This window comes from Eptatretus burgeri, chromosome 2 (assembly GCF_056783735.1).
Source record: "Eptatretus burgeri isolate ZD-2024b chromosome 2, Ebu_testis_v1, whole genome shotgun sequence".
Classification (NCBI taxonomy): domain Eukaryota; kingdom Metazoa; phylum Chordata; class Myxini; order Myxiniformes; family Myxinidae; genus Eptatretus; species Eptatretus burgeri.
The window spans coordinates 76,929,649-76,948,820 of NC_140962.1; the positions used below are offsets into that span (position 1 = coordinate 76,929,649).

General features: G+C 45.2%; 1 protein-coding gene across 2 annotated transcripts in view; it reads right to left on the minus strand.

Moving 5' to 3' along the window:
• Positions 1 to 17,414: 17,414 nt before the first annotated feature.
• Positions 17,415 to 19,172, minus strand: part of LOC147032381 (chromobox protein homolog 1-like) — a 38,477-nt gene continuing 36,719 nt past the window's right edge. The window contains exons 4-6 of one of the 2 annotated variants that reach the window (XM_085869961.1): positions 18,928 to 19,168; positions 18,600 to 18,694; positions 17,415 to 18,470 (exon numbers count right to left, since the gene is read on the minus strand). In XM_085869961.1, coding sequence (XP_085726087.1) covers positions 18,329 to 18,470; positions 18,600 to 18,694; positions 18,928 to 19,168 — 478 coding nt within the window. In that variant the 3' untranslated portion in view covers positions 17,415 to 18,328. The remainder of the gene's footprint in view (positions 18,471 to 18,599; positions 18,695 to 18,927; positions 19,169 to 19,172) is intronic. The other variant, XM_085869962.1, reaches the window with a different exon arrangement.

Here is a 19,172-nt window from a genome sequence, read left to right on the forward strand (position 1 = left end):
TAGAACGGCACTCTTCGACATCGCGTCGTCGACCGATACCTCTGTCCACATTACCACATCATTGTAAACACTTGTACCAAATTTGACATATAAGGTGTTCCAAAAAGACATGCACAAGTTTGTTTGTTAATATTGTTGCGGACCCGGAGTTGGGGGCGAGAAGACCATGAGGGGGTGAGCGACCTTGGGTTCCCATCAGACTCTCCGGAATCGCAGGCCGTCACACACGAATAACTTTGTGACGCGGTGGGTCGCTAATCGACCATGAACACTAATAACTCGAACACGTGACTTCGGGTCCTCCGTCTGATACCGTTTACCTAATGGTCACGTGATATAATTACCGGGAGATAAGCCCTCGGTACGCCTTGCTCAAACCAGATCACCTTACCAGATCAGATGCAGCCGAGCGTAACTGCCAAGAACGTCCGGGCTAGGAAACAGATTGTTAGGGGATAACGTCCCAGCTAGACTAGAGTACGAACGATGCTGGACCAATGAAGTAAAAGACGAAAATTTTAGCTGGGAACATTTCTATACAAAGAATTATTTACAATGGCGAGGAAAGGTATGTGGCACAGTGAATTGGGTTTATTTGTATGTACAGCAGGGGATAGCAAGGAATTTGTGGGGTGCAGCAAAAGGCAAGCAATCTTACAAAAGCAGACACAGAGCAGACTTATTCCAACCTCCCCCCCTTCCTCCCTCATCCTGTCCTTCCCCTTCACTACACACAAAGCCTCCTGCCCTCCCTCTTCCAAAACAGTGTGGACCTCAAATATCGGTGGCCTTCGCTCAAACCTGGCAGATCTTTCCATTCAGGTTGCCACTGACAAAGCAGATATCTGCTTAACAGAAACCTTTCTCCTTCATACGTCTCCGACTCTGTCGTATCTCTGCCTGGTTACTTCGTCCCTCTCCCTGGGATGACAGACCTGAGCCTCGTCCTGGTGGCAAAGTTGCTCTCTTCATCAACAACTCTATTCCTCACTCTCCATGCACTGCCCTCACTCCCCTACACCCCCAGAAATACCACTGGCTATGGCTTTCCGTCCGCTCCCACCTGATGTTTATATGTGTGTTGTACCGTCCACCAAACAGTGATGACTCCATTTACACCTCGCTCGCCGAAAACATGGATGGTGACTTCAATTGTCATCATGCCAGTTGGATTGGTGTGGGTACCTCCATCACCTGCCATGGCACTTCAGCAAAAGACTTCTGCAACTCCTTGGGGCTGACACAATCTGTCAACTTCCCAACTCGGATCTCAACCAATGGTACTCCGTCTTCTGGATCTGATTTTGACCAATTTCCCTGAAAATATCTGCTGTTCTTCCTCGGCTCCAATCGGTTCATCTAACTCCATGCTTGTCAAAGTGGACGTCTCTCTGGCTGTCATTGGAGAACCACTTCAACACCGTCGAGTCTGGCATTTCACTCAGGCTGACTGGCAGGGACTTCAAGCAGCCATCGTACTTATAGACTGGGCTCCCATCTCTACTTTCTCCAACATCAACTCGTCCTGGTAATTATTTCAGAGAAACTTGCTCTCTCTCTCTCTCTCTCTCTCTCTCTCTTGTGCACATATTTATCCCATCTCGTCTTCAGTTGTCCTACCCTTCCTCCTGCCCATGGTACAATGAAGCTTGTGGTGAGGCAGTTGTCCTGAAAGAATGCGTCTTCGCCTCATGGAAGACTAATCCAACTGAAGGCAATCTCATTTCCTTCCACAAAGCTTGGAACAAGTGTGTGTCTACCCCAAGGAGAGCCAGAAAACAACACATTTCAAATCTCAAGTCTGAACTCTCAAACCTGTCTCCCTCCTCCAAATCCTGGTGGCACCTCGTTTCGTTTGTTTCTGATGTATGTTCTCCCTCCATCCCTTACTACAAATGGCCGCACTACTGACAGCAGGTGAAAAGGATGAATGCCAAAACTCCGTGTTTGCTTCTAAATCTCATGTCCCAAACCCCTCGCTTTCTGTACCCACCTTACCCAGTCGCACTCAGCTGTTCCTGGACTCTGTGTCCCTTTTCTCCTAACAAGGTGGAGAGCTTGCTGTCAAATCTCAACTCGGATTCTGCAAAAGGTCCAGATGGCATCAGCCCACGTGTCCTGAAAACCTGCTCTGCTGCTCTTGCTCACCCTCCCTCTGTTCTGTTCAACCTCTCATTTGCTCAAGGTCATCTGCCATCTGCTTGGAAATCAGCAAACATTACCGCTCTGCATAAATAGGTGCAAAAACACAACCCTGCAACTAAAAACCAATCGGCCTTCTCCCAATCATCAGCAGAGTTATGGAATCCATCATCGATTCAGACATTAAATCCTTCCTCTTCTCCAATGGCTTGATTTCTGATCATCAATTTAGATTCAAACCAGGTCACTCTACCTTGGTTATGCTGCTTCTGCTCTCCCAACAATGGATGGAGATCCTCAATGCCAGACATGAAATCAGAGCCATCTCCCTCGACATATCACAAGCTTTCGATATTGTCTGGCACCCTGCCCTGCTCGCCAAACTCTCTTCCTATTTTATCCAAGGCCATCTCCACTCATGGCTTGCAGACTTCCTCTCCTGTCGCAGCCAACATGTGGCCCTAAATGGAGTTCTCTCATCCCCTCTTCCTGTCCAGGCTGGAGTTTCTCAAGGCAGCATTCTGGGCCCTGTTCTTTTTCTGTTTTTCATTCATGATTTCTCTTACTCTCTGGAAAATCCTCTTTATCTCTTTGCTGATGACTCCACCCTTTGCCCTCTTCTGTCATTCCTCAGATCGGCAAGCAACAGCCTCTTCACTCTCTGCAGATCTGAATAGAATCACAAACTGGTCCGACACATGGAACATGCCTTTCAATCCTGACAAATGTCACACTTTCACTATGTCTCCTTGAAAGGATTGTGTGGACCCCCCCCCCCCTCAGCCACCCCTTCTCCCCAATCTACTTTCTCAACAATCCTCTTGAAGAAGTCCTTTCATTCAAGCTTCTGGGTCTTACGATCTGCCATGATCTTTCATGGGAAAGGCACATTTCCAAGCTGGCCTCCAAAGCCAGTTGCCGACTGGGCATCCAACGTCGTGCAAAGTCCTTGCTTGGCTCAACTGAGCTTCTGACCATGCACAAAGCTTTCGTCCACAGCCTGATGGAATACTGCTCTCCCCTCTGGGCTGGTGATCCCGCATCTCACCTTTCTCGGCTTCACGCTGTGGAGACCAAGGCATTTAGGATCATTGGTGTCTCCCGTGATGAGGCTGAGCTTTTGGGTGTCTTACTGTATTACTGCAGGCAGGTCGGTGGTCTTTCTCTCTTCCACCATCTCTCCTCCGGGCTTGCCCCCCTCACCCCCCCCCCCACTCATCTTCACTCTTTCATTCCTCTTTTTGCCTTTGGAACAAACTCCCGCACTCTCTTCAATCCCACTCTTCCCTCCAGGTCTTCAAAACAGATGTTCACCACCATATATTATCTTCCTCCATCCAAAATCATGAACTTTTCTACCCCCATTAATTCACCCCAAACCCGCCTCCAAATTCTCTGCTTTCCTTCCTGAAAGTCCCTGTCGTGTCCATCTTGTTTACCCTGTTTACCCTGCCCCATCCCTCTCCCTTCCACAGATCTGTCTCTCTTCCCCACTGTTTTGTCCTTCCCCTCCCACCCCTCTTGTCTCCTGCTCCCTTTGTTGTACATTCTGTGTGTTCGCTCTCATACGAGCCTCGACATTGTGTACAAAAAAAGACATAACTGACCCTGAAGACCCCGACAGACCCAGTGGACCTAAAAGACCCCGAAGACCCTTAAACACTGAAAAGACCCCAAACATCCAAAAATGCCCCAAAAATTCACAGGACCAAAAATTCCCTGAAGACCCCGAAGACTAAAAAGACCCCGAGAAAACAAAACACCCAAAAGACCCTGAGTGCTGAAAAGACCCAGGGGATCCAAATGATCCAAGGACCCAAAAGACCCATGGGATCCAAATGATCCAAGGACCCAAAAGACCCATGGGATCCAAATGATCCAAGGACCCAAAAGACCCAGGGGATCCAAATGACTTGAGCACACAAAAGACCACGAGGACCCAAAATACCTGGAGCTCAAAATACCGAAAAAACCCAAAGGGACCATCTGGGACCCATGGAAATTCTGCATAATGTAAAATGTGACTGGGTTGACAACCTCCCCCCCCCTTTACACACAGACACACACACACACACACACACACACACACACACACACACACACACACACACACACACACACACACACACACACACAATCCCAAGTCCTCAACCCCCCCAAACTCTGTCCTCTCTCTGGTCCCCCCACCACCACACCCAAACTGTGCTCCCCACCCCTTTCGTCAAATCCTCAAACCACCTTACAGCTGGGTCCTCAAACCCCCCCACCAAACCCCTCAAAAGCTTCAAACCCTTCAATCCCAACTCTGTGACGCACGTCTCTGCCTCCACTCCCCCAAACCAACTCTGTTATCCTCTCCCCTTTTCTTTTTCAAGTCCTCAACTGCCTCAAACCAAAGTTCTCAACACTCCTTCCACACCCCAAGTCCTCAAACCACCCCCCCCACTCTCAACATCTCGATCTCTCTCTTCCAACTGCATGCACTCACCCCCAACTCTCTGTCCTCCCTCCCCATGTTTTCCTGTTCTTAACAACGTCACACAGGGCACTTTGGTGAATGAGAAGGCCATTCTGCCCATCATGCCTGCTTTGTTCCTGTCCCCATTTAAGAACAATGTTAAAATTACATTAAGATGGATCGTTAAATTGACAATCACTTCCCCTTGTCTTCACTTATCCTCACAATAATTCACGAATCAGTGTTTGAGTGTTTGTTGCGCTGCTCCTCCTACAGTTGTAGGCCGATTACATCCAGACTGGCTACATAGTATCAGCATGACCCCAATTAGTGTATCGAGGTGTTTTTATCTTTGCGGTGGTCTTGGGGAGGGGGGAGTGAGGGAGAGGGGACGGACGCAAATTGTCAATGTAAATATTATCATTTCGCACCGCCTCCAGATGGGGGAGGGTATTACAAGTCTTCACGATTTACAGCACAGTATTCCTGTCCCCACGTTTTCCAGTGCAGTGCGGTGTTTTGAATTGTAAGCAGGAGGTATGTTTTTACCTCATGCACATAGCTTCATGGGGGTTTTTGATTTTTGCATATACAAAGCTGTCAGTTGCCTATACACCACCCAAATAAAGGCAGTCTCAGAAGAACGTGTTGCATACTTGGAACAAGATGTCCCATAGGATCAGTACTCAGCTCATCTCTTTAATCTCAAGTCTGAACTCTCAAACTTGTCTCCCTCCTCAAAATCCTGGTGGCGGCTAGTTAACTGTTTCTGGTGCATGTTCCCCCTCCATCCTCTCTTTCACCTCAAATGGCCGCACAGTTGACACTGCACGCAAAAAGGCTGAATGTCTAAACTCCGTGTTTGCTTCTAAATCTTGTGTCCCAAACGCATCATTTTCTGTAACCACCTTACCCAGTCGCACCAAGCTGTTCCTGGACTCTGTGTCCTTTTCTCCTGACAAGGTGGAGAGCTTGTTGTCAAACCTCAACTCTGATTCTGCAACCGGTTCAGATGGAATCAGCTCACGTGTCCTAAAAACCTGCTCTTGCTCACCCTCTCTCTCTGTTCTATTAACCCTCTGATTTGCTTAATGTCATCTGCCTTCTCCTTGGAAATCAGAAACCATTACTGCTCTGCATAAAAAGGTGCAATAAGAGATCCCTGCAACTATAGAGCAATCAACCTTGAAAAAAAAATATTTGTTTGTTTTTTTGTATACCAAGTCAAGGCTCGTGTAAGAGCCTTCTCCCAATCATCAGCAGAGTTATGGAATCCATCATCACTTCTGACATTAAATCCTTCCTCTTCTCCAATGGCCTGATTTTCGATCATCAATTTAGATTCATACCAAGTCACTCTACCCCGGACTTGCTGCTCCTGCTTTCCAAACAATGGATGGAGGTCTTCAATGCCAGACATGAGATCAGAGCCATCTCCTTAGACATATCATGTGCTTTCCATGCAGTCTGGCGCCCTGCCCTGCTCACCAAACTCTCTTCCTATGGTATCCATGGCAATCTCCACTCATGGCGTGCAGACTTCCTCTCCTGCAGCAGTCAACGTGTTATGGTTATCATCTTTTTCTGGTTATCATCAATGATCTGTCTGACTCTGGAAAATCCTCTTTATCTCTTTGCTGATGACTCCAACCCTCTGCCGTACCATCTGTCATCCCTTAGATTTGCCAGCAGCAACCTCTTCACTCTGCAGATCTGGATAAAATCAAAAGCTGGTTCAACACTTAGAACACGTCTTTCAATCCTAACAAATCTCACTATGTCTCTCCAAAAGGACCGTCTGGACCCCTCCCCCACCCTGAAAGTCCCTGTAGTGTCCATCTTGTCCGTGTACCCGCCTCATCCTGCTCCCCTTGTTGTACATTCTGAGTGTTAGCCCTGAGACGAGCCTCGACAATGTATATTTCAAAAAAATGGAGGTGTGTCTGTGTGTGTGTGTGTGTGTGTGTGTGTGTGTGTGTGTGTGTGTGTGTGTGTGTGTGTGTGTGTGTGTGTGTGTGTGTGTTAATAAAGCATAACATTGTCTCTTAACTCACCTGCCCCCCCCCCTCTCTCTCTCTGTCCCACATCATCGCTCTGCCCCCACCTAATGCAGTACAACACACTCTTTCCATACCTCTCTCTCTTTCTCTCTCCCCCCCCCCTTTCCTCGCACCTTCTCCCTCCTGGAGTGTATTGTGACATGTGGTGAGGGATCTCTCTACTCCCCCCTTCCTCGCCTTCCCTTCCCACACTTTGCAAAGATCTCTTCCATCAATTTATTATGCACATATATGACAAAATTGAGGCAGCAAATCGAGATTCATTCAAAAGAAACTGAGTGGAGAACTGTGTTCACCTCAGGGATGCCATTAACAATGATGTGGAAATGCTGCCAATGTTGGCCAATTGTTCATCTTGCCTTCCAGTTTCCCAGGTGGTCCCCACTACATGCATGAGCACACTCAGGATGCCCTGACATATGTGCGAAACCATGGCCATCCTGATCTCTTCATCACCTTCACCTACAATCCAGCTTGGGAGGAAGTGGCTTATGTTCTGAAGCCAGACCAAAAATCACATCACCACCATGATTTGCTGGCAAGAGTATTACCCAACAAAAAATGAAGGCATTGATGAATGTCATCACCAAGGGAAAGATTTTTGGAGCCATTAAGTGCTACATATACACAATTGAGTGGCAAAAGCGTGGCCTGCCACATGCCCACATTCTGACTTGGCTTTGAGATGAATTTCATGTGCACAGAGTGGATGACTTCATCAGTGCTGAACTTCCAGGCCCAGAAATTGATCCATTTCTGTTCAGCACTGTCAAAACACAGATGGTGCATGGTCCTTGTGGAAGCATCAACCCAAACTCACCATGCATGACAGATAAATACACAATAAGGTTCCCACGATATCTTCTGAAAGAGACAGACTGCACAAGATGGATACCCACTGTATGGTCAGAGAAAACCAGAAGATGGTTGTCACAACAACCATCAGAGTTCGTGGTTGTGTGGTTGAAGTTGATAACAGTTGACAACAGTTCCATACTGTCCACTCCTTACACAGCTATTCAATGCACAAATCAATATTGAGTACTGCCACTCTGTGAAATCCATAAAATATGTGTGCAAGTACGTCAACAAAGGATCTGACGTGGATGTGTTTGGCCTGACAATGGATGGGACTGTGCATGATGGGGTTCAGCAATATGAATTGGGAAGATACATCAGCAGCAATGAAGCCATCTGGAGGATTCATGTCAGTGTGCACCTTGAGAATGGCCAGTGTGTACTTCACTCCCACCTCCCATGCCCAAGTCCCACAAGACACAACCCTCACTGCTTTCTTCAATCTCTGCCAGGATGATCAATTTGCAAAGACACTGTTGTATCATCAGATACCCAAGTACTACACATGGAATGTTGGCAGCAAGAAATGGGATTGCCGCAAAGCAGAACAAACTGCACCAGACCAGCCAGGCATCAAAGCCAGTGATGCACTTGGCTGTGTGTTCACTCACTGTCCATCCTAACAATTTTGAATGCTTTTACCTGAGACTGTTTCTGCATGAGGTCAAAGGTCCAACATCATCTGAGGGCTTGCGAAAAGTGGATACCACAATTTGTGAAACTCACAAACAGACTTGCCAACTCAAAGGACTCCTGGAGGTTGAAACAAACAAGAACAGCACATTGAAGGAGGCAGCTGCAACTTGATCATCATGGATGCTGCGGAACTTGTTTGCCATCATCTTGCAGCCATGTGCCATGTCAAATCCTCAACGACTATGGGACAACCACACGGAGAATCTGGCAAAGGACATTTTGCATCACGCACAAGTTCAAAATCCTAACCTGGAACTGGATTACAATGATGCCATCTTCAATCAAGCTCTCATTATCATTGAATACGAGATCAAGGCTTTTGGTGGCTCTGACCTTAAAATTTTTGGCCTTCCTGACCCTCAACGACACAATGAAATTGAGCTCACAAATGGAATTTTGAGAGAGACAAACTACAACATGGAGAAGCTTGCTGAATATAGGGTGTCCCAAAAAAATATACAACTTTTAAAATGCTTCGTTTGATCCTAAAAAAGCAGTAATTTTGTCACTAATGCTTCATTTCTTGTTGCAGAGACCCTGAAGTTTATTTTGATACCAAGCAAGCGCCAGAAAAATGCCAAGACTGACCGGACAACAACGGACGAAAATTGTTGAACTTTGGCACCAGACAAAAAGTGTCATACAGGTGCAACGTCTTTACTCGAGACATTTCAGTATCCACTTGCGCCATGCACCAAACTTTCGGACAATAAAGTGCACCATCACAAAGTTTACCAATGTGGGAACCATCTGTGACCTTCACAAGGGTCACAGTGGTCGGAAGAGGACAGGTCATAGTGAAGAAAATGTGGAAATGGTGAGACAGGCGGTCGTTCAGAGTCCAAAAAAAATCGATTCAACGACTTTCTGCCGAGACAAACATTCATAAGAGCACCGTTCAGAGGATCATTCACCAAGACATTCATGCCTTTCCATACAAAATTCAAACGGAAACGGTGTTTACTAATCAACAGAAACGCAAACGACTAGACTTTGCAAATTGGCTCTCAGGAAAGTTGGAGGAAGATGCAGACTTCCTCAAAAAACTTCACATGATGGACGAATGCCATGCTCACTTGTCCGGGGAGGGAAACAAGCAAAACTTTCGGTACTGGGGAACTGAAAATCCTGGTAATGCATCAACTGAACTGGTGCCTCAATCTGTTCTCAAAGTCACCATGTGGGAGGTGGTTGGTTGGTATGGGATAATTGGTCCATACTTCTTTGAAGATGACCAGGGACGCACTTGCACGGTAAACCAGAGGAACTATCGCGAAATGATTCAGGAATTCTATCTGCCTGAACTACATACTCAGGCCCGTAGGAGAAACAACCTGATCCAGATGAGAACCCAGTGGTTCCAGCAGGATGGGGCATCGCCCCATACAGCCAGGGAAACAAGGCGTTTTCTCAACCAACATTTTGAAGGCCGCTTTATCTCCCTCTACGAAGACGTTGAGTGGCCACCGTATTCCCCTGACCTTACTCCTCCAAACTTCTTCTTGTGGGGGTATCTCAAGGACAGGATCTATGGAAACCCTAGGCCTCAGACTCTTGATCATCTGAAGGAAAACATCCACCGAGAAATCCAAAACATTCCTCAGGAAACGTTTCCCAAAATGATGGAGAACATGACAACGCGTTTGCAGGCAGTGATCGGACAACGTGGAGCCTACGTCGAACATTTGGTCTAAAAGAAAACGACGATTCTATACCAAAATTTAAATTTTGGTGGCAATTTTGACATTGGTACAATAAACTTCAACCTTTCAGCTTTCTATCCAGCCATATATCTTTTGTAAAAATATATGTTATGACCATCCTCTTTGCAGATGAAAAGTTGTATATTTTTTTGGGACAACCTGTACATACAGGAGAATGAGCCATGTCTGGTTCCAGACCAATACTATGCCTTCAATAAGATTACATAAGCAGTTTTCAATTGGATTGGTGATGCTTTATTTTTGGATGCTCCCAGTGGAACTGGCAAATTTTTTCTCATCAATGTTCTTTTGCAAAAATCCGTCAGAGAAACATGATTGCCCTTGTAGTGGCATCATCTGGCATTGCTGCCACACTGTTAACAGGAGGAAGAACAGCTCACTTGGTCTTCAAGTTACCCTTAAATCTGGCAAGTATGGAGGCACTAACCTGCAACATTGGCAGGGGCACTGGCAAAGCAAAGCTCCTTCAGGAGTGCCAGCTCATTGTCTGGGATGAGTGTACAATGTCTCACAAAGCTGCCTTCGAAGCTCTTGATCAAACCATGCAAGATCTTCGACATAATGACAGAAGAATGGGTGGAGCGACCTTGTGTTGGCTGGGGATTTTCGACAGACACTGCCAGTCACTCCACATGGAACCAAAGCTGATGAACTGCAGGCCTGCCTCAAAGCCTCATACATTTGGAACAACATTCAGTGACTGAATCTAATGACCAATATGTGAGTGCTTCTAACAGGCGATTCATTTGCTGTGGAGTTTGCTGCAAACCATGTGCGTGCACGCGTCTCAGTTGGTATCTACATTTGTAGGTTTCTACTTGGGGTGCCACCAAGACTGATCAATCTGATGTTTGAAGTATACTCTGGAACTGAGAGTGCACTGAGATGTGGTGATGCCATCTCTGATTATTTCCAGTTGTTACTGGAGTTTGTCAGAGGTGTGTGCTGGTCCCCACACTTTTCAGCACTTGATTGCACTGGATGTCAGAGAGATCAAGTCTGCGATGCATCAGAGGTCAATCATCGTTTGGGTCAGGCCTGGGAAGTCATGGATTCACTGGATCATGAGGTGTGGCATTGTCGGTACCTGTGGAGGAGGATGAAAGTCTGAATCTTCAGGTCCTTGATGCTTCCAGCCTTGCTCTATGGATGTGAGATTTGACTCTGAACAGGGATCTGAGATGGAGACTCAATTCCTTTGGTACCAGGTCTCTTCGGAGAATCCTTGGCTTTCGCTGGTTAGACTTTGTGTCCAACCAGTGGTTGCTGAGACTCAAATGAGATTTATTACCTGCATAGCCTGTGAGCATCAGCTGCGGCTGTATAGACATGTGGCTCGTTTTCCTGACGCTGATCCTGCTCACCAGATTCTCTCAGCGAGGGAGCCTCGTGTGTGGAGAAGGCCAATGGGCCGATCACGTGCCTCGTAGTTGCAATAGGTTGATCGGCATCTCAAGGAGATGGGGATGGGCCAGGTATCTGCCTGGGGGATCGCCAGTGGAGGCTCCTGGAGTACTGACGGAAAGTGGACGCAGCGATGCACTGCTCCAGCGCATGCTCCCATACCTGACCTGACATGGTGTATTGTTATTGGAGTTGTTGTTGTCGTTTTGAAGATGGCATCTGTTGATGTGATGTGTGTGTGACTGTTTTACCTGAAATGTGTGTTGAGTTTACAAATTGCTCGTTATCCTTCCCAGGTAAAGTCTCAGACTGGATTATATCTTGAAAATAATTCATCGGACGTAATTCATAACCTGTATTTGAGGTCACGTAATCCTCGGTGTTGAGTTTTGTGCTCCCATAATTTTGATGAGCTGTTTCCTATAAAGCAAGCTCTGTGCTCTGAACACAGACAGGTAGGTGGCCAAAGTTTTCTTTTGCCTGTCATCCTCCATCTGTACAGGTCATTTGCATTCTTCCAGTAATCTCACAATACCCTTTTATGAAACTCCAAAAATTCAGGTTTACTGCTGATCTCATCCTTTGCCTCTCGTTTGTCACACTTGTGGAACTATTTTCCTCATTCCGTTTAATTGCAATCTTCCCTCAAAAGTTGGTTTCATCTCACTTCGCTGCATCACCATCTCAAGTATGCTGGGAGGACAGTCAAGAGGTACGCACACCCACCACTTAGCTGTTTAGCCTGGGTTTGAAGTTTGGCTCAGCTAAACTGTCATCATCCCTGTGTTTCACAGGCAGGGTGATTCATCAGTGTGTGACATCCCTCGGATGGATGTTAAACGGACGTCACATCTGCCAGCATTAGCTGGTGGATGTCAAAGATCCAATGGTGTCCTTCACAAAAAGCAGGCAAGCTATCGCCGGCACGGTGAACAATTTATAAATTCCTGCCCTCACCTACAGATGGCTGTTCAGTGGCACAGCCACACCCTCAGCTATTGATGCTTCCTAGCAGACTTAAACTGTTCAAGAATGAGGAAGATCATCTCAGATAATTTTACATTCCCATCCATCATTCTCTCTCTCTGTCTCAGGCGCGCACGCACGCACGCACACACACACACACACACACACACACACACACGCACGCACGCACGCACGCACGCACGCACACACACACACACACACACACACACACACACACACTGTTGCAATTCACTTCTCTTCTTGTTTGTTGCATCCACATGTCCCACAGTAAACACATGGCATTCTTCTGTTGCCTCACTCTTCCAAATATCGATTCATTAATTTTTTTTAAATAGGGGAAAAATATAAATGCTCCAATATATTGGATAGGAACGGTGTGTAAAAGGGGGTGGACACAGTGTTAAGTTTTTGCCATCTAACCAACCACACTCGTATGCAACCATCAACAAATTGTGGAAACATCTACATAATGTGTATGCTTACCATCTACATAGGTGACAACAGACCATTGTCTTGATCGCTTTGCAAAATAGAAATAACCCAGATTACATACCTGAAGGAAAACATTCCTAATGCTGAAGAGGGGGGGTACTTCTGTATTTTCACACTCTTCAGCAAGCCTGGTTTTGGCTTACGGTTCGGGTGGCTGGCTAAAGATCTTGCGGTCTTGATTGCAAACCCGTCACCCGTTGAAATAACACCAGTTGGGTTGACTCGATCTGCCATCCTTTTGAAGTCGGTGAAATGAGTACCAGCGTGCTGGTAATGGGGGCATTGCATCAGTGACACAGCTGCATCTTCAGCAAATGATGCAGCCAAGCAGCTACAGGCTGCATACGGATAAATAAAACGCTATTCAGCCTTAAAAACTCAGGCTAAAACCGAAATTACACAGAAACACCTTCATTTATTTCAGTGGGGTAAAAGCATAAAAGGCCGCCAAAATGACGGGATGGAGTTGTTTTCTTAAAAACTTCAAAGGTATATGTTATACTTTGTAGTATTAACATGCATTACCTCCAAGACTATTTTCCTTCCTCTGTATTTTGTTGTAATCAAAACGTATCTTTTTCATGATAGAAGATGCTTCAATCTTCAAATGTACAACTGGCATCCATTGAAGACAAAGTCTTCGATATCCCCCGCCATAGTAAATGAGGATTAACAAACTTATATTCCCTAAGCGTGTGCAATATGTATGTGAAGTTCACCTTGATCTGACGAGCCATTCTGGAGATGTTTGTAGGTTTTAGGGTAAATTCAATCTGGCCACCAAACCATGTGACCTATCAATTAGAAATTAACAAACTTCTGAAAGGATGTCTTGGGGAAAGTGTATGTGAAATTTTGCCTCAATCTGTCCAACCGTTCTGGAGAAGAAGATTTTTAAAATTTATTAATTTTCAATCCAAGATGGCTGACGAACCATGTGACCTATGACATCATAAATTTACATTCTGCCTCCAATCCTCCAGTGGAATACGTGTGTGAAGTTTCGTGTTAATCGGATGAGGTGTGTTTTTCTATCCAAGATGGCCACCAAACCATGACTTGTGATGTCATAATTTTTACAATGTATGCAGACATGATGGAAGATGATAGTTGCAAATTTTCACTTCATTAGGTTATGTGATTCCAGAGAAAACATTATTTAATATTTTCTTGAATCCAACATGGCTGCCAAACCATGTGACCAATCAATTAGAAAATATCAAAAGGCACCAATTCACCACTTGCTTGATATGTGTACCAAATTTCGTAAATATATCTTGAGGGGATTTGTAGTTAAGCTCCGGAAACAAAATGTGACGGACGGACGGAACCCATTTCTATATCCCCCGCCAACTTCGTTGTTTGCCGGGGGATAAAAAAAAGTCCTTTAGTGTAATTTGGAGTTTACATTATATTATGATCAAATGTACGGTTACCTGGATTACATATTTCTTCTCTTCCCTTTATTTGGGGTAAGGTCCAATGGCACCAAGCCTCTGCCCTGCCTCTGGCATGCTACTCCTCTGCGTCCCCTCGTCCTCAGCCAACTCTCTCCACTCTCCAACAACCCCACCTTCTTGATATCCTTCCTCACGCAATCTTCCCATCTCAATCACAGTCTACTTTTTTTATTCTTCTTCCTTTGCTCCCTCAACCTGTCCGCTCTCATTGCCATTATTTCTCTCTTCATCTGCACCAAGCGTCCAGCCCACAATTTTTTTGTATGCACTGTTGAGGGTCGTATAAGAGCTAACACATAGAGAACGTACAGCAAGGGGAGCAGGAGACAAGAAGTGCAGGGCGGGAGAGGGAAGGAAAAAACAGTGTGGACCAGACACGAGGAGATCTGTGGTAGGGAGAAGGATGGGGCAGGGTACACAGGGTAAACAAGATGGATACTATGGGGACTTTCAGGTCCTTACATGATTGGGACTTTCAGGAAGGAAAGCAGGGAATTTAAAGGAGGTGGGTTTGGGGTGGATTCGTGGGGGTAGAAAAGATCGTGGTTTTGGATGGGGAAATATAAAAGATGGTGGTGAACAGCTGTTTTGAAGAGCTGCAGGAAAGAGTGCGATTGAAGAGAGTGTGGGAGTTTTTTCCAAAGGTGGGGAAAAAAAGTGAAATGAAAGAGTGAAGGTGAGCAGTGATTCGTGATTTTGGTAGTTTTATCAGAGGGGGTGCTGGCGGACCTTGAGCGCCCTGCAGAAATGTGGGGGTGACATCTCAGATAGAGCCGGGGGGGCGAGGCTGGAGAGGAGACGGTATAATACAGAAAGACCACTGACCTGCCTGCGGTGAGAGAGTGAGAGGCCCAAGGACTCAGCCTCATTGTGGGAGATACCAATGATCCAAAATGCCTTGGTTTCCACGGCGTGAAGCTGAGAAAGGTATAAGTCGGGAGTGCCAGCTCAGAGGGGAGAGCAATACTCCATCACGAAAGCTGCGGATGAAAGCTTTGTGTGTGGTCAGGAGCTCAGGTGTGTCAAGAAAAGACTCTGCATGATGGAGGATGCCCAATCGGTGACTGGATTTGGAGGCCAGCTTGGAAATGGGGCTTTCCCGGGAAAGATCATGGCAGATAGTGAGACCCAGAAGCTTGAATGAAAGGACTTCTTTAAGAGGATTGTTGAGAAAATGGATGGGGCTGGGGTTCCAGATGGTTCTTTCGGAGAGACATAGTGAGTGTGAGAGATTTGTCAGGGTTGAAAGACATGTTCTGTGTGTTGGACCAGCTTGTAATTTTATCTGGATCTGCAGAGAGCGAAGAAGCTGCTGCTTGTCGATCTCGGGGATGACAGACGGTACAGCATAGGGTGGAGTCATCAGCAAAGAGGTAGAGGATTTTCCAGAGGCAGAGAGATCATTTATGAAAACCAGAAAAAGAACAGGGTCCAGAACACTGCCTTGAGGAACTCGAGGCTGGACAGGAAGAGGGGATGAGAGAACTCCATTCAGGGCCACACTTTGGCTGCGACAGGAGAGGAAGTCTGCAAGCCATGAGTGGAGATATCCTTGGATACCATAGGAAGAGAGTTTGGTGAGCAGGGCGGGGTGCCAGACTGCATGGAAAGCCCATGATATGTCGAAGGAGATGGCTCTGATCTCATGTCTGGCATTGAGGACCTCCATCAATTGTTGGGAGAGCACAAGCAGCATATCCAAGGTCGAGTGACCTGGTCTGAAACCAAATTGATGATCGGAAATCAAGCCATTGGAGAAGAGAAGGGATTTCATGTCTGAAGCGATGGATTCCATAACCTCGCTGATGATTGGGACAACACTGATTGGTCTCTGTAGTTGCAGGGATCCATTTTTGCATCTTTTTATGCAGGGCAGTAATGTTTGGTGATTTCCAAGCAGATGGTAGATGACTGAGCAAATGAGAGGGTGAATAGAACAGAGAGAGGGTGAGCAAGAGCAGCAGAGCAGGTTTTTAGGACACGTGAGAAGATGCCGTCTGGACCGGTTGCAGAATCTGAGTTGAGGTTTGACAGCAAGCTCTACAACTTGTCAGGAGAAAAGGACACAAAGTCCAGGAACAGCTGGGTGTGACTGGGTAAGGTGGGTACAGAAAGCGATGGGTTTGGGATGCAAGACTTGAAAGCTCTGTAATTCTCTTACAACGTGTATCGTGTCACGCCGGCTCCAGGTGGGGGAAGGTATTACAAGTCTCCACCATTTACAATACAGTATTCCTGTCCCCACATATTCCAATGCAGTGAAGTGTTTTGAATTAGAAGTCATAGGTATGTTTTTACTTCATGCACGCAACCTGGGGGTTTTTTTGCCTATACAGAGCTGTCAGTTGCCTTTCCACTGCCCAAATAAGGATATGCGTCAGAAGAATGTGTTGTATTCATGGAACAAGTTCGCCCATAGGGTGGGTTTTGGATGGGGAAAATAGCATTCAATTAATGGCTCCAGGTGTGTGTGGCTGAGCGAGAGATAATGTTCCTGCGTGGCAGGTGGGGTTTATCGGTCACAGGACGTGCAGCAAGGGCTGTATAGGACAATATATATATATATATATATATATATATATATATATATATATATATATATATATATATATATATATATATATTACACAAAACACAGTTATGGCAGTTGACACAATGAAAACTAGAAGGGGACTCAGTGGAGCACATATCTCCACCAGGCTGATTAGTTCACGTTTTGTATCCCACTAATAAGCTGGATCTGGATTCGGACCTGAATTGGCTTCAGGATCTGAATTAAATTAAAATTTAATCGGCTTGTTCTGGTCACCTAACCAACTCATCCACCAAGTTTCATCCGAATCAGTTTGTAACTTTTTGAAATATCGTGCTGGATATAGTTTTAGCCCGTTACTCAATGGTGAAGAATCACTTTAAAATTCGGATCGTCACCAAAGTCGAATCAATTCTTCCTTGTTACTTACCCAAACTCTTCACTAAATATCATCCAAATCCGTCCACAACTTTGAGATATTTTGTTCACAAACGAAGACAGACAGGGGTAAAAACGATCTCCATCCACCTTTGGTGGTGGAGGAAATTAATTGTTAAAATAATTATACAAGTGATTCATAAATTTAAAAAATGCTTTCAGTGAGAAATTGAATGAATAACTTTATTCAACTTTTCATAAAAGATCATTAAGAACCAACAATAACTTGCAATGGGTGACCTCCATTCCAGAGCAAAGGGGTTTACATAAGTGGAATCGTCACTCAATGCAGGATCATTTAATAGCCAAAGACTTAAGTTTGTACAACAAATTATGGAAGATGAGCAAGTACAAAGGGTTTACTGCTTTACCCTAATTCTATTTACTTCCAAAGTCAAACCACTGGATAACAAATAAATGCAAAAATTAAAAACAAAACAAAAACTTGGAAATAATTTCAAAGTTTTACTCCTACCCTTAAGGGGTGTAGCCAATAGAAATTGGAGGAACGTCCTTTTGGATGCAAAAACAAACTCGTGGGATGATAAACGTCTTTTCATCGGTGAGATTGGGGGTGTGTTCCATTACCAATCAGCTTGTGGAGTGCTCGCCAAGTGACTGATGGACCTCGGGTTGCTTGTACCTGTTGCTGCATTTGAGTCTGAGGAATAACTGCTGAAATCTATCCCTCCAGGTTCTTCCCGACATATTTGTTCCTTTCACATTTCCACTTTTTCACATTTCTCTTTTCATTCTAATTCTTGATTTTTCTTTATCTCTCTTTCTTTATCTATCTGTCTAAGGAGAAGTAAATTCTTGCAGAATTTTTTCTGTCTGCCCCACTTGGCTGTGCCTGGATGGGTTTGAGGGTTGTGGAGTAGCAGCTGAGACCCGAATCCTTTCCAGGTTCCTTCTGATGACTCATGTGTAGTATTTGGACTTCCATTTGATTAAGTACTCAAGCAAACACTCCAAACGGTTGATTGGTAATGATACCAAGCTGATTGGTAACGGAACACACCCCTGTTCTTAATCACCACTCTTATTCATGTTAAGGCCAAGCCTTATATGCACACTCAATTTTCTTCCTTCTTCTCATCATCATCAGTAGGATAGGTATGCCAGGTCAACCTTTCTTCATAGAAAGAAATGACAACCTGTGGGCATTTCACATTTGCTTCTTTGGCCTGAACCAGATCAGCTTCATCAGAGCCTTTCCTGGAGGCAGAATACATACAAATGAAAAGTGATCAGCTTGCTTGCATGCCAGAGTAACAAAAAATAAATAAATAAATACAGCAACATAAAAAAGTTGTCGTCGGTTTGCAAATTGTGATGTCAACGAACCATTTAATGAGAAACATGAGTTCGCCATTTGAATCTGTCGCCCCAATTATCCTCTCGGGTTCCAAGCCTCTTGCAAAGCCTCTCAGCTGCTCACTCTGTTGATTGCATACAGAACTCACTATTTCATTGCTCCAGTTCACAAACACAAATGCATGAACCAGGAAATTGTGTGTGCAAAGAACAGGTCTCCTGGCAGTTGGGACCCAAGCGATTAAAAACAAGTTGCAACAATAATTTGCACAATACAGATGAGTGGGTACAGGGAGGAAAAAAATGTGAGGACAAACTTTCCAAAGCCGTTGGAAAAAGAAAACAAAAAAACGATCACCTGAATTACAGAAGCAGTGCAGGTAGGGATAGAAATTTTAAAGAAAGAAAGAAAACGATCCACCTTCACATCTTCCATCTTTTTCTTGCTTTTATCATCATTGCCATTGACCGATGATTTGCGTTTTCCACTTTCTAACTTCTCCTCAACCTTGCGCTGCTTGCCTTTTTGAGAGTTAAGAAACTCATCAATAAGGTCAGGGCAATCTAAATTCTCTTCAGGCTCCCAAGTGTTGTCTTCACTGC